This window comes from Microcaecilia unicolor, chromosome 3, assembly GCF_901765095.1.
Source record: "Microcaecilia unicolor chromosome 3, aMicUni1.1, whole genome shotgun sequence".
NCBI lineage: Eukaryota > Metazoa > Chordata > Amphibia > Gymnophiona > Siphonopidae > Microcaecilia > Microcaecilia unicolor.
In genome coordinates, this window is record NC_044033.1 from 315,460,937 (window position 1) to 315,477,467 (window position 16,531).

Below are 16,531 nucleotides of genomic sequence, written 5' to 3' on the forward strand. Positions count from 1 at the left end.
GCAGGATCAGTTGGTGATTGGAACTAGCATAGGCAGGAGCAATCTTAATGTCACTAAAACCCAGCATGTGCGCCGAAGCAAGAAATCAGGGCAGGCAGTGTGGCACTGAATATCACCACACTAAGGCTTCTGCTGGTGGGGCTTGGGGATTCCTGCCAGCCCAGGTATGTGGGGTTGTGGTAGGGGCAGAAAGCAATGGGGAGGTGGGAAAAATGGTCCCCCAACTTTGGGCTGAGCCCCCCCCCCCCCCCACACCAACTGAGATCTGGCTATGCCTCTGGATTAGGGGGGCAGGGCAAGGAAAAGTTGAATTAGCTACAAAGAGAGAGCATAGTCCCTGAAGGATTCTTTATTATTATTATTGGCCCCTGCTGGTCTACATTTTGCAATTATACACCTTGTGCACATGTGCCAAGCACCATCCTCCCACTTAACTTCCTAATGCTCAACACAAACAGCACACAGATGATTTGCATATTATTTGCCTTGAGCATTAGGAAGTTACTTATCAGCGTTGTTCCGTACAGCACCGGAGTTTTGAGCATCAGGGTCCCAAAGAATTATGAGGTGATGACTTTCCAAAACCCCCTTCTTCTAGCAGGACCTGAGCAGGGGTTTTTGGTTTCCCCAAAACTAGTCAAAAATATATTAAGTTAATCAAGTAAATACCTATCATCATATATATTTTTGGGTTTTTTTTTGTTTTATTTATTAATCTTTATTTGTATATATTCAATTGGACTGATTTGCTGATTTGGCAATCATACCCCTTTTTCAGAGAGAGAGAGAGAGAGAGAGAGTGTTATAATTAAAATTCTCTTTATTATTAATTATGATTATAGCCAGTTCAGTCAATGTTGATTATATTTCATTGTTCAAGATTAAACTTTCCTTTCCATTGTAAATTTGTATTATTTTACCCAGCTTGTACAGACACCCGTACCTGCCTATAGTTCTAGCACACCTATGTATATGACATGTTATATCAGTTTTTTTCAGTAGCTCTAGAAGCATTGAAAACTTCCAAAATCCAGTTTAAAAATAAAAACAGACAGTAGCTGAAATGAAAAAAAAAACTACATGTGAATAAAACACATCATTTGTGTAATTCGAAACCATCAAATCCTTCAGGCAAAATTATATTTATTTTAAGAAATTAGTTCTGCATTCATTACATACCAACCAGAAACCACAACAGTATACATATACAAGACAAATGAGTCTTACATGTTGAGCGAGCGCTATGTATAAATCAACATGTTACTGAAAACACTGTATAGTTGTCCCTGTTTTTCCCAAAAAAGAAAGATATTAAGTTCCAGTTCCATGGTTCTACAGACAAAGCATAAAAAAGTAACATGATAATTTCCTAACAATATGAATTAAATTAAGACTTTACAATAATTCAGTGGGGTCATGAATAATCTTTTTTTTTAATTACCATTACATCTTCTGGAAAATAAAGCTGAGTTCATTTTCTGCTGGAAAAAAAAAATAAAGACATTTAAATATAATTCCAAGACGTGAACCAGTTACAACAAATCCCACATTTTTGATTCTGGTGGATGATTACCTAAGAACGCTATGATATGCTTGTTCTTACTCTCAAGGAGCCAGAGACCCTGTCTTTGGATTAAAAAAATAATAATAAATATTACTGTGATCACAGTCTAGTGGACCAGAGCTACCCTCCCTACCTGATTATCACGCATGTTGACAGAAAAGGCAAAGAAATTTTTGTCTATAGAAATCAAAGTAATTCTGAAAATCTTTAATAATTAGTATACAATGCAGCAATCAACACGTGCAGTCCAAGGCAAGCAAGCATTTTTTAGGTCTTTGTTTAGGTAAGGAAAATAATTAAAAACACACAAATAGAACTTTATATGAAGATTTTAATGTATGCAGCGTATATATATTTATATAATATATGCTTTTATATAACTTTCTTTACATCAATGAATAAAACCTAACAACCCAAAATATAAAACAAACTTTATATTGAGATTCGAACTTGCAGGTGCCAATGGTCTGGTTATCAAACCGCATTCACAAATTAAAATGTTAATGTGACAAACTGGAGGCCTTCTTTTCAGTCTTTGAATAAGCGCAGACAGCCTTTTCATGAATGCTGCAGATTGATCAATATTCACAGCTGAGAGTGCCGTATAGAGATGTGTTTCTTTGCTTCTTTTTTTTAATTTAAATAATCCAATTTTTCAACCACCAAAAACTTTCAAAGTACATTTGTGTCATACACGTGGATGATCTAAACATATGTTTTGTTTTGTTTTTAAATTTATGATTATTTTTTTCTGCCACTTCCTTTCTTTGTCAGGTCCCCTGAAGGTGAGGCGCTTTAGATTTGGTGAGGACTTTTTTCTCTTTCACCCGGCGATTTTGAAACCAAATCGTGACCTGGCGTTCGGACAGATTGGTGGAGGCGGAAATTCGTCTCCGTTTCTCTTTGGTAATGAACTTGCTGGCGGCGTACTCCTTCTCCAGCTCTTTAAGTTGTAATTTAGTGTAAGGAACCCTCTTCTTCCTGCCCCTGCGGTAGCTGTTCACTTCTGGCTGCAGTGGCACCACGTCTGGAGAAGGGGAGATATACAGCATGCGATTAGACACAGATTCCTGTACCCTGGAAAAAGTACACAACTGACGTTGCTCTGGTTTGGACTATTTTGGCCCGCTCCTCCCCTCCTCAGCCCTGCACCCAAAACCTGCAACTCATCTCTCACACAGGCTGCTAATTGAAAAAGAGGAATTCAAATGATCGGAATGTAAAGAACAGTTATGTACCATGCAAATATCCTACAACCACTTGGAGGGAAAGACAAATAGAAATATATTTTTTTAAATTTTTGTTACATTTGTACCCCGCGCTTTCCCACTCATGGCAGGCTCAATGCGGCTTACATGGGGCAATGGAGGGTTAAGTGACTTGCCCAGAGTCACAAGGAGCTGCCTGTGCCTGAAGTGGGAATTGAACTCAGTTCCTCAGTGCAGGGAGACTGCTAAAAAAAAGTATTCAGATAAGCCAGTACTGCTGTGCTGACCCTAGTGATAGGTAACTAGTCTCCTCAGTTTGCTGAAGGTGCTTACTTATGCTTGTAATCAGTAAACTAAATAGACATTTCACAGTCTGAATGTTGAATTTTAATACTCGCTAGCTTCTATTTTTTCTATTTGAGCTTTACTATTTATATTATTACTAGATTATTTGCATTCAAAACTCTGTTATTACAAATGCTCTGCCTAGAGGTGTTTTTTTTTCTGTTACCTCTAAGAATTTCAAGTGCACAAATGTACCTTAGGGCAACCTTATAAATTAAAGGATTATAATTAAAAGATTTGTCAGTTGTTATTGAATCCAGTTAACATTCATCTTTTTTTTGTTATGGTTTTAAATTCTGTATGGAAGTAACCCTCACATATTTGTAGTCCTTCATTTTAGTGAAACATTAAATAACTTAGAAAAGTCTTATATTAACGTCTCCAAATCAGGACTTCAAATTATAGGAATTATTAAGAGTATAGCTCAACGGCATAATATGTACTTTTTTTTCATACTAGTTCCCATAAGAAACAAATAAAAATTAAAAAAAATAAATAAAAAAGACAAAAGAATACTAAAATATTTCCTGGACAGGTTGACGGAATTAAGAAGCAATTTTTTTTAAAGGTTGCCTTGCATCAAATAATACATCTTTCATTGTACAGAACCCTCCAGGTAAAATAATTCAACACTGTTATTCAAATGTAATTCTTTATTATTTCCGAACAACTCATAATCATCTCTTTCCTAAAGACAAACAAACAAGTAAACAAAAAAAAAATAGAACAAATTCTTGTTTTCTCTCTTAAGTCAATTTTCGAGGCGATTTTCGAGGCTCCCCCCTCCCCAAGACACCAGCCTTCCGATTTTAATACTTTCTATAAAAACCGAGTTAATTCAACGATTACACTAAGAATAAACTTCAAAACTTCTGCATCCTTTTGTCTGAGCCGATGGGAGGCTGTAGACTGAGTGCCCCAAAATACAGAAAACTCCCCTTTAGTAAACAGATAAAGTCAAATTGATAAAAGTGAATTAATGAAAGAACAAACAAATGTATTTCAGCTAAGAGTTTTCTCAAAGAAAACGCCTATCTCACAAGAGTCCTGCATCTATCCCGCCCTGACACTCTTCATCTTGTGACACATTCTAGCAGCCGAAAGAGAGGAATCGATTTTATTTTGCTGTGTAAACTATTTGGCCAATTTAAAAATGACAAATCTTCCATTCTGGAAGGTTCGCCTGGAAATGCGTAACGTGAAATCTGCAGTCTTTTCCTTCTAGAAATAAAAAAAATATATAAGAGAAGAAAATAAATCCTACTGTCCCCTGTCCCGTGGTTTGCATTTCATGCTTGTGTTAAACGTGTGTTGGACCGCATTGTACTGGTGTGGGTGACTATAGTAAGGCGGATTTGTTTTTTTTCGGGTGGTGGTGGAGGTGGAGGGTGCAGATAGGACGAGGAATTTGGCTTTGAGTCAGTGGCTTGATAGTCAAGGATCTCCACAAATGGAGACGTTACAGTGATATACGGCTAGGCGGATTCTGTCCAAACGGGTTACTTTCTGGAGTGGATACTGTAGGCTGCTATTTATTCACAGCCTAAGTAGGACAGATAGAAATCAGTTTCCTTTCTTGCCTAACGAGATTCAATTTATCCTTCGACACCTATTGCAGGATTGTGTTATGTATACCACACATACGCCCAAAATTTAGCAATGTGTATATTGCAGCAGTGTCAGAAATGAAGACAGCCCTGTACAGCGTTCCCACGTTGAGAAGATGTCACCACCGAATGTCCATAGCATAGGAAAATAGACAGTCAACTTCTACACAAGGACTGTAGCAGAAAGTTAGCGAATCCCATTAGAAGCCTCATCCCGTGGTATGGGTTTTGATTAGTTACTTCTAGTCATTGCTTAACGGCTCCCGTATATAATGCATGACTGGACACACAAGAAATTACATATACGCACAGTCTCCCCCCCCCCCCCCCCATCTCAACACCCTAAATGAACTTTGCTGATCAACTCGCACAATAACAACAAAGACGTTAAAAGCTTGGAGTTGTTTTCTTACCTGGAAAAGGTGATTTCCATAGGTGACTGGACTGGGACTGCTCTTTGGAACAGTAGACTTGGCTGTCCCATCCATTGGAAAGTGCCCAGTGCTGGTAACCTTCCATGGGAATCAGGGCGTCGTGCCTGGGCTCGGGGTGCCCGCTGATCCCTGGCACTACCGACACGTCCAAATAACCGGGCACAGCCTGGTAAGAGCTAGTAAAGCCTGGATAAAAAGCAAATTCCTTGGCCCTGGAGGAGAGTTCCTCAGCAGGGAGGGAGCCGCTGGGCTCCGGGTACTTCTCTACCGGGTGATAGGAGCATGGTTTCTGTTGCAAGTTCACGTTGTGGTGATGGGAGTGGGACAAGCGGCAGCCGTAGTAGCTGCTTCCGAAGGGGTAGCCGTAGCCCATGCTGGCATTAGAAGCTGCCGCTGCCGAGGGAGCCGGACACTGGCGGGTGGCCTCGGGGGAGGTTATGTCCGTGTAGACAGAGCCTTGGTGGGTGCCGATGGCAGTGGAAGGGCGCCCCAGAGCTGGATGAGAAGAAATTAAATCCCTGCAGTGGCTGCTCGGGCAATTTCCATTCAGTCCTTCCATGGCCGGGCTTTTATCCCGAGTTCTTTCATTCGGGCTGGTTTCATACACGTACATGAAGTTATCCGCCCAGCGAGGATGAAGGATCAGTGAAGTCGTCATATCATGGTCTGCCAGGGCTTTTTAAAAACTCTACTTACCAAAAGACAGACACCTAATGTTCCTCCTAGACATGGTTTATGGCAGGCGCATGCGCGCCAGGCCGGCGGCCCTGGGCCCATTTCATTAAGAAATCAACCAGAGGGGGAAAGAGGTGGGTGGAAGGGGGTGGGATGTGAAGAGGAAGGGATCACAGGAGGAAGGAGCAAACAAGCTATAACTTTCACCAACTCACGTGGTTTTCATGACCCTACCAGCTACTTCCCTCTAGGCAGGCAGGAAGGTGAAAGACGGATTCGATTGGTTGTTTCCTCTTCCTCTCCCTCTCTCTCTCTCTCTCTCTCTCTCTCTCTCTCTCTCTCTCTCTCTCCCCCCCCCCCCCCCTCACTCCCTGGAGAGAAACGGGAATCCTTAAAGGCAATGGGTAACACCCATTGATTACAGTATGGAAACAAGAAAAGCAAGCTTGAAACAGGAAAAGGGAATGGGATCTCTATATTTGGCCAACACAAGAACAAGAAAAGCCTTCCTAGGATATAATTTGTAACTGTAAGGAAAAAAAAATCTAATTGCTTTAGTAACTAGTTGGAAGGGGGTCACCAGTTCGAAAAAAAAAAAAAAAAAGAGGGTACAACATGACATGACATTTTTTAAATATTGAAGAACATCTCTAATCTTCACAAATAGTGGTTTTCATTTGATTTTCAGTGTTTATTTTTTAGTTATTGTTAGATAATGGCAAATCTACCATGAAATGATGACACGAGGATTTTAAAATAAGGATTTATAATTTGAATATGGATTTTTCATTTTTCTCCTACAGTTTTGAGAGAATAGATTTATATCCTTAAAATAGCAAGTTTCCCTTGTATCTCTTTTCCCCTTCATCAAATTGGTTGTTATTTTGATAGGAGGATCTTGATTTTTCAGAAAGGGTGAAATTACCTTTTAAAGTCCAGACGTGAAAAACGTTTTGCTCCGCTCTATATACGATGTGAAAGGAATTTAAAACATTTATGCATGAAAAAATGTTCCTTTGCTGGAATTGATCTGTTTTCCGAGGCCTTTTATCATTTTTGCTTTTCTGACTTCTAACATTAAATTGCACTACCAAACAATCCGAAGGCCGAGGAACATGAAACTGCATCTTTACAAAAAAGCAACATTACATTAAGTTGAACAAAGAAAATCTAATTTTATATTCCGAGCAAATTCTAAACGTTTATAGACACAGTTAATTGCGTATTAAAATGTTTGTATATACTGGCAAACATGAAAATTGTTGGAACAAGGGTGATGCAATGAATACGTTTGTACTAGGACCCTATACTAGGATCAAAACATATACCAATAGACCTAGCTTTAAGGGTTTCTCTGGGTTTCTGATACAGTCCTAATCTTTGCATCGCACTTGAGATAGGGTGTATGTATGCTGAACACGCAATTTTATAAAAACGTTTATAAAATCATACCTACCTACTCAATGAGCTATGCTTGAATCCTGAACATTGCTTGCTGAAGTGAAGACATATGAAAAGGAAACTCTTAAGAGCGTTTACAGCATGTTTGAATGGAACAGCTTTCAAACTTCATCATTGATATTCAATTAGATTGTTTCCCCAAATTTCACCTGATTTTTAAAACTGAAAAAAATGTAAGGGATTTCTAGTGACACCTAATACAGAGTTGGATAGTGTCCGGCAAAGTCACCAAGATTTAAATGTAGGTAACAAAGACAAGGTATATATGTAAAACAATCACATTGCATTACTAGCAGCTGAAAAATTACTAATCGGTTGCTAATTTAGAAAAAAAACTAGAAAGTCACAACTTCAAGCACAATAAAGTATTTCCTCTGTTTTATTTTTATAACGACTGCTCCCGAAATTGTATTATGGTTTAGAACTGAAAGGGTTTATTTTTCCTTTCTATTCCCTTGACACAAAAAAATGATGCTTTGGTCCATAAGAAATCTGGATTCTTCGTCTCTGCGTATGTATATTTTATGCTTTAAGTGTTCAGCAGATTATTTACTTGTTTATGAGGCACGTTAAACCTTTGACAGCTTTTGAATGGCAACTACTACAGACCGAGCTTAAGTACTGTAAAGTACCTGGTTACTGAAACGTACACCTTTTTACATCCGATAAACTTTCATTATTTTAAATTTCCTGTAGGCATGTGGAAGTCCAAGATCAAGGTGAAAAATATAAGTCAAACATGGTCGCTATCCGTGTCTAACCAGCTCAATATTCAATCAGGACTTTAAACTAGATTTAGAAGGCGTAAACAGTTCAGACGTCTACACAGTTTGCATAACATAACATAACATAACATAAATTCAAAGCCAGACCCTGAAGAATATATCACTCCATTTTTTTTTTGTTTGTTTTTATAAAGGTAAACGTGGAAGTATTTAGTTTCACCCAAAGAACAATGGCGAAGGTGTAAACTTGTGCAGTTTATAATCTGGCAGAAGTGTTTTCGCTTTTTTGATTGAAATCAAAGGAAAACAAAACGATTGCAAGAATAGGAGCTGCAAGTAGGTACCGAGCCGAAAATCCATTGCGACGACAGGACAGGTTTCTTTTAATTGTAAAGTTTCAGTTTGTCTCAGAAGTCTAACTCTATTTCAGCGTACATTTCCTAAGCCTTCCTAATTTTTAAACTTAGCTTATTTATTAATTACTAATTTTTTTGCCACTGTTTCATTCCTGGGATATATATGATTGATATTCGTAAACAACTGCTAACCTAAATGGAATTAAACAGCTCTGGATTTTAATGATATGAAATGCGTAATTACAGAGGATTTGACCAAACACTTCCAAAATAAAATATTGCATCTGAATAAAGATACATTAACAGTAGTGATAGTAGTGATAAACATGTGATAAACAACTGCCTGATGTATTTCACGTCTATTCAAGGTGTAGTAGCATTTCAAATAAAATCTCAAAGGTTTGCAAATTCTTGTTATAGATAGAAAACACAAACAATAATTTAAGAGTAAAAATTAAAACAAGGATTTTAATTTGCACATTTTTAATGATATCATGAACATGTCTTCAATGGGAAAACTTACAGTGATTCCTCAAACACGTGTGCGTGTGTGTGTGTGTGTGTGTGTGTGTGTGTGTGTGTGTGAGTGTGTGTGTGATATAAATAACACAGAACCATAGAGAGACAAACCCCAACCTTTTCTTCACTTTTTTCACAACTAGGGATCTTTGTCATTGCTTTCTTGAATTCCAGATTATTTCACAATGGAGAAATTAGGCTTTGCTTCTTAAAAATATTGTCGGGATTGATAACAACACATAGAAGGCCTTTTACTAAAGGGCATTAAACACTTACCATCGGCTTCTAAATAGCATGCCAAAAGTTCCATGCAGAAATCCAAGCAGATTCTGTAACAATGTGCATAACTTAATTGGCCTAACAAGCTAATCAGCGTTGTTAACAGCACTTAACATGCAATAATGAGCACTAATTGGCAAAAATTAAAATTTAGACACACAAATCCCTAAGCGTATTCTGTAATGCACTGTTCCTAAATTCTAATGTGGGCAGGCAAAAGTAGACATGGTTATAGGTGGGGAAATGGACGTTTTGTGGACGTTCCAAAATGTATACACACTGTTAAAGAATATGGCCTAGTGTGCATAAATCTATATGCCGGGATTTATGCCACATTTTTGTTGATGTAAACGGATGCACGTAGTTTTAGGCACTGCGAATTCTGCCTAGGCATATTCTATATACTGCGCCTAAACTTAGGTGCTGTTTATGGAATACACCTAGGCAAAAATGTTTGTTGTGTGGATCGTTTATTGTGTGGCTGTTGGAGCTCCTTTTATTACGCTATGGTAAACACTAGTGCATGCTTATCAAAGCTTAAAATATAAGTACATAACATAAGTAATGCCACACTGGGAAAAGACCAAGGGTCCATCGAGCCCAGCATCCTGTCCACGACAGCGGCCAATCCAAGCCAAGGGCACCTGGCAAATGTCCCAAACGTACAAACATTCTATACATGTTATTCCTGGAATTGTGGATTTTTCCCAAGTCCATTTAATAGTGGTTTATGGACTTGTTCTTTAGGAAACCGTCTAACCCCTTTTTAAACTCTGCTAAGCTAATCGCCTTCACCACGTTCTCCGGTAACGAATTTCAGAGTTTAATTATGCGTTGGGTGAAGAAATGTTTCTCCGATTTGTTTTAAATTTACTACACTGTAGTTTCATCGCATGCCCCCTAGAACTAGTATTTTTGGAAAGCGTGAACAGATGCTTCACATCACCGTGGATGCCTAAGTTCTGAAAGTGCACTGAAAACCATGTACTAAAATTTTTTTAGAAATATTTTCTTGGAGGGGATGTGTCTGGAGGCAGACAGTGGGGTAATTCTGTGCTAATCGGTTAGTGCATCTACATTGCCGCATGCTGATTACTGCAGGATTAGCGTATGAATGCTTACTGCCTACAAAATAGGTAGCGGTAAGTGCTCATGAACTAATGGGATGGTAATGGCCTGCACACTAATGGCAATGTGGCCATTAATTCAGACAATGAAAAATTGGCTATTTTCCGGCTGCAGTACAAACGGCTTTAGTGTGTGTGTGTGTGTGTGTGTGGAAAAACCCCCTGTAAGGGTGAGCCAAGGCCGCTTCGTACTGCAGCTTTGTAAAAGGACCCATTAATGAGCGGTTAATGCACAGAAGCAGGCTATGATGCAACCACCTCAAGAGGTTCTGCAGTATTGACTGTTTCTGAGTGTTAAACCCACGCATTACTGAATTTTTGTGAATTTACTACTACTACTACTACTACTATTTAGCATTTCTGTAGCGCTACAAGGCATACGCAGCGCTGCACAAACATAGAAGAAAGACAGTCCCTGCTCAAAGAGCTTACAATCTAATAGACAAAAAATAAATAAAGTAAGCAAATCAAATCAATTAATGTGAACGGGAAGGAAGAGAGGAGGGTAGGTGGAGGCGAGTGGTTACAAGTGGTTACGAGTCAAAAGCAATGTCAAAGAGGTGGGCTTTCAGTCTAGATTTAAAGGTGGCCAAGGAATGGGGCAAGACGTAGGGGCTCAGGAAGTTTATTCCAGGCGTAGGGTGCAGCGAGACAGAAGGCGCGAAGTCTGGAGTTGGCAGTAGTGGAGAAGGGAACAGATAAGAAGGATTTATCCATGGAGCGGAGTGCACGGGAAGGGGTGTAGGGAAGGACGAGTGTGGAGAGATACTGGGGAGCAGCAGAGTGAGTACATTTATAGGTTAGTAGAAGAAGTTTGAACAGGATGCGAAAACGGATAGGGAGCCAGTGAAGGGTCTTGAGGAGAGGGGTAGTATGAGTAAATTTCTCTGTCAGGGGGGCATAGCAGGGGTGGAAAGTGAGTGCGGAAGGCGTGTGGCAGTTAAAGCACTGCACTTACGATGTGTTAGCTGCCTAACGTAGAGTTAACCTGGGACCACTTACTGCCTCTTTAATAGGAGATGGTGTTTCTGCATTATCCAGGACCAGGTATCACGCATTAATCTGAAGATTAATACAACATCTGCAATTGCACGGTGTTGTCATATTTTATAGAAATTTTCTCTGAGGGAATGTGGCACGGGAAGAGAGTGGATATGGAAGTGTTCGTGGACTAACTTATTAACACACAGTTAATGTGAGAGCACTTAGGGTCAAATTCTATGTACGGCACCTAAAAAAATCCATATGGTAAACCTTTCTGCCTAAACGTAGTTGATATCCCAGCGCTGAAAACCATGCACGTCCATTTACACCAACAAAATGCATCAATTCCTGTGTGTAGATTTATTTTATTTTTATTTTTATTACATTTGTACCCTGCGCTTTCCCACTCATAGCAGGCTCAATGCAGCTTACATGAACCGGACCATATTTTATAACAATGCACGCAAATTTTGGAACACCCATGAAATGCCCATTTCCCTGCGCGCTTTAGAATTTAGGTGTAGTTCAATACAGAATCCGCTTAGCGAGTTATGCTTGTAAATTCCAATCATTGCCAATAAGTGCTCGTTATTGCTTATTAAGTGCTATTAAATACGCTGATCGGCTTGATAAGTCAATTACGTACATTGTTGTAGAATATGCCTGGATTTCAGTGTGGATTTTTAGGCGCGCTATATAGAATCCGACAGTTAGTGCCTTCTAAATAGGAGGCTGTAAGTGCTCTCACATTAATTGCCTGCTAATGGTAACATCTATGTACTACCTGCAATAAAACAAATATAGACAATGCCCCCCCCCTCCCCAAAAAAGTGCCACCTTAAATCTGGCCTTAGCACCTGGTAAAATCCTGTTTTACCAAGACTTAAGCCCAGATTCTAGGGCATTTTACTTGAAGGGTCTCATAACCATTGCTTGTAGATTTAATTCCTCAGGATTATTCAGTAATGTGTCCAGATGAAATTATGGGCATACCAAATAAAAGCAAACATCAGAAAATCTAATTACTGCAAAATATGCTTCTTATAATAAAATACTTACATTTTACTTAGACAAGCATTAGCATTTGTGTAGTACAGTTGCCAATCAACAGGACATTGTTTATTCATCTTTTATAGGAAAGGAGAATACATTGACAGAAAGGGAACTGAAGGAGGTTATCTAATTGATTTTCACACAGAAGCAAATCATCCCATCTGTTGACCTATTGAGGAGAACCGTGTTCGCTCTAGATTGGAAGCCTCTTTGCTTTCCCTCTTTTGAGGCATATTTTAAAAATACATTTTCCCCCTCCTCTCTCAGACAAAAAAATTTCAATGATAATATAAATAAACTGTTGTGTGGTAAAGTAGTTTCTTCTGATCAGTACACATCTTATTAGACTTCAACTTGGAGTGAGGGCTATATATATATTATGATATTTAATTGCGAAAAAATGTCCCCACACTATTAATTACAATAAGAATTTTGGCCATATGCACAGTCCTCCAGATTCTATCTAGCGCACCTAGAAATCTGCGCCAAAATCCAAGTAACTTAATTGGCCTAGCAAGCCAATCGGGCATTGTTAATAGCACTTAGCAAGCAATAATGAGCACTAATTGACAGTAATTAGAACTTATGCGCACAAGTCCCTAAGCGTATTCTGTAACGCACCACGCCTAAATTAAAATGTGCACAGGCAAAAAGGGGCATATGGTTATGGATGTTTCATGGACATTTAAAAATTTACACGCATTGTTATAGAATATGGCCTTCTGCGCCTACATCTGCGCACCGGGATTTACACCACATTTTCATTTCGAATGCTGCCTAGGCATATTCTATATACTGCAGTCAAAGTCCCCTTCAGTGTCAATCGCTGAGTCCGGTGTGTTCACTGATCTGGATTCTGTTTCTGTGAGTCCTGACGTCCTGCACGTTCCTATGTGTAGGATGTCAGGACTCACAGAAAGAGAATCCAAGTCAGCAACGCGCCGGACACCGGTGCTGAAGAGGAATTCAGATGGCGAGGGTTGGAGACCCCCGCCAGCAAAGGTACCTGATGGTGGCGGCGGGAGGGGGTGTCGAATGTGGCGGAGAGGGTCGGCGGTGGGGGGGGGGGGGGGTGAAAGTAGGGGGCCAGGGCTAAATCTGCGGGGGCCCATGTCCCCGTGACCCCACCTAGCTATGCCCCTGCCACAGAGGGGGCATGTCTGGTGCTGGAGAGTGGATGTATCTGTGGTAATCAGTTACAACCGCTACATTGCTGCGAGCTAACTGATTAGCACACGATTAGCGTGTGTACCCCCTTACCACCTGCAAAATAGCTGATGGTAAGTGCTCACACACTAATCTTTTTTTAATACCACGCGTTAATGGCAACACTACAGCATGGCTATTAATACAGAAATTCAAACACTGGCCATTTTACTGCTGCGATAATATTGTTGCTACTAGTTAAAGAGTATTCTTAATAATGAGTTATATCAGTTCACTGCTAAATGTTGATTCTTATGTTATGTTTAACATGCTGAATCTTCAATAAAAACTGTTGAAATTCAAAAATGGCCTTAGCAAGCGAGAAAGGCTTGCATAAGAGTATGCTAAGGATACCTTTTACTGCTGCTTTGTAAAACAGTCCCTATGAGTGAAAATTAATGAGGAATAAAGCCCTAACCCACAAGTAAGACCATATAAAGAAAGAAAACAGTTTATTGATGTTGAAGGTATAGTTCCTCTGTTTAAAAGTAAACACATCTGGTATTTTCTTCCAGAGAATTATACTTTACCTTCCAGTGAAAGTAAAGGTTTTAAAACATTTCTTCCGCCTGACAGTCTGTATATTTGCTTTTACACAAAAGTCTAGTTTACTGGCATTTGACTTCTAATCATTGCACTGGTACAACTGCTCAGATTTCAGTTCCCGAGAAAGGATGCGCTTCTTACAATGCTGAAGAAGATGTTATTATGCAAATATGGTAATTCTAGAAAGCAATTGCTGTCTAATATATGTATTACAAAAATAAAACAAATTAAGGCTTAGGAATAACCAGGAAAATTCAAATTTCTTAGCCTAAGAATTTGAAGCCATAGAAACTTATTCATTTAATCACAGAAAGATTTCTCCTGAAATAATGCACCAATAATCTTATAGACCGTCTTTTCCATATCAACGAGAAAGCACAAATAAAGATGTAATAGAGACCAAACTTAACTAAAGACGAATGTGTAGGGCTAGTCTCATATCGAATAAGTGGCATTTATTTCCTCCTGGAAACTTAGCATATCTTCCAGGTTAGAGGTTTTTCCAAATCATGCACTGTGTGAGAGGTGTTTCAGCTACAGGCGTTCATTCCGATTCTATATAATGCGCTTAGATTTAGGCGCCAAAATTGGCGCAGAATCTATAACACTGCTTGAAACCCTCCAGGAACGGGGAACTATCTGATGTACCTCAATGTAACTGACATTTGAGGTACTACTGGAAAGGCCTGAGCTAAACTCAAGATTCAAAATATTAATTGACCTTTGGACTCGCTCTGCTACTCTCAAGGAACACCATAGCTCCAGAAGTCTCTTGCTAGACATATTAAAATCACTGGGCACAATTTATAAATTACTTTTATGAAAACAACACATGACCCTGACTGACACTTGCGCTAGAACTGGATTAATACCTTTTTGAGTCTGATTTTTAACTCCTAACCCCTAGTCACTTGCTCAGTACCCATGTCTGTTTTATTATTCCCACCTTAAGTAATTCCCTTATCCTTTATTTGTCCTGTTTGTCTATCCTGATTAGATTGTAAGCTCTGTGGAGCAGGGACTGTCTTTTCATGTTCAAGTGTACCGTTCTGTGCATGTCTAGTAGCGCTATAGAAATGATAAGTAATAGTAGTAGTAGTAAAATGGCAACTGAAGTTTGGATACAGCAGAGAAACCCCTTCTTCGATTCATTTGCCAGTCTAGCCTTAATCTGCCCTGTGCTGCGTCTGCATGAATAATATAGGGCTGGATTCAGTTAGTCCCCCGGTGATAAATTAATAAGACAGCAGGCAATTCTAGCCCAGAGCCAAAATTAGAATGCCATTTTGGGGTCACCTTTTGATCCCAAGCTCCTGTCAGGTCTGTTAGGATCTGTATATGTAGCAAGTATTATTATCGGCATTAAAAGGTTGATTCATTAAAGTCTCTTACTGCATTACCATGCCTTAATTGAGTAGCACACTTTTTGTAAATGATTATTATCAGCTTTAAAAAACAAACAAACAAAAAACAAAACATAAGCGGGTTATTGCAACATCCAAACATCCAGGGCAATGTAGCAACATATTTGTGTGGCAGAGATGCTTGGCTAGTATCAAAAAGAATTTGAACTACAAATGACCTCACATTTACTAAACAACACAGTAAGGGTATAATTACTGTCTTAGGGCCCTGTTTACTAAGCCACGCTGAAGGCATGCTAGCGTTTTTAGCATTTGCTAAAAATTAGTGCACGCTAATGTTAGAGACACCCATGTATTCCTAGGGGTGTCTCTACCATTTGCATGTGATAATCTTTAGCGCACACTAAAAATGCTAGCACACCTTCGTAAACATAAGTAATGCCATACTGGGAAGAGACCAAAGGCCCATCAACCCCAGCATCCTGTCCCCGACAGCGGCCAATCCAGGCTAAGGGCACCTGGCAGCTTCCCAAACGTACAACATTCTATACATGTTATTCCCGAAATTGTGGATTTTTCCCAAGTCCATTTAGTAGCGGTCTATGGACTTGTCCTTTAGGAAACCGTCCAAACCCTTTTAAACTCTGCCAAGCTAACAGAGCCCTACATATTCTATGTTTTTTTTTAACACGTCACAAACAAAATTAATGCACATTTATTTGAATGTATCAAATACTTACATAAAATTAATCAAGTTCTGAAGCATCTCAAGTTAACAATCACACTATGAATTCAAAAGAGAGAAATATTACAGTTGCAAGCTAACTACATAAAAGAAAAACAATATAGTGGACATTTTTTTATTTTATTTCATTTATTTATTCTATACTGTACTTTCTATACACAAATATTGTTTAAGGTAGGCAGAAAATGAAACCTTAAGCATATTTCAGGTAGCTAGCTGAAATATTATTCTCACTCATAGCTTTCCTTATTGTTTGAAACATATGCTTATTTAATATGAAAAAAGAAGAAAAAGAAATAATGTGCCTTGATGAGGGATTATTTTTTTAGAAAC

General features: G+C 39.0%; 1 protein-coding gene across 1 annotated transcript; it reads right to left on the reverse strand.

Moving 5' to 3' along the window:
* Nucleotides 1–2,334: 2,334 nt before the first annotated feature.
* HOXC13 (homeobox C13) lies at nucleotides 2,335–5,816 on the reverse strand. Its single transcript, XM_030195485.1, has 2 exons — nucleotides 5,138–5,816; nucleotides 2,335–2,591 (listed from the first exon to the last, which is right to left on the reverse strand). Exons 1-2 carry the CDS (start codon nucleotides 5,814–5,816, stop codon nucleotides 2,335–2,337), a joined length of 936 nt encoding a protein of 311 aa, XP_030051345.1.
* Between the last annotated feature and the right edge of the window lie 10,715 nt (nucleotides 5,817–16,531).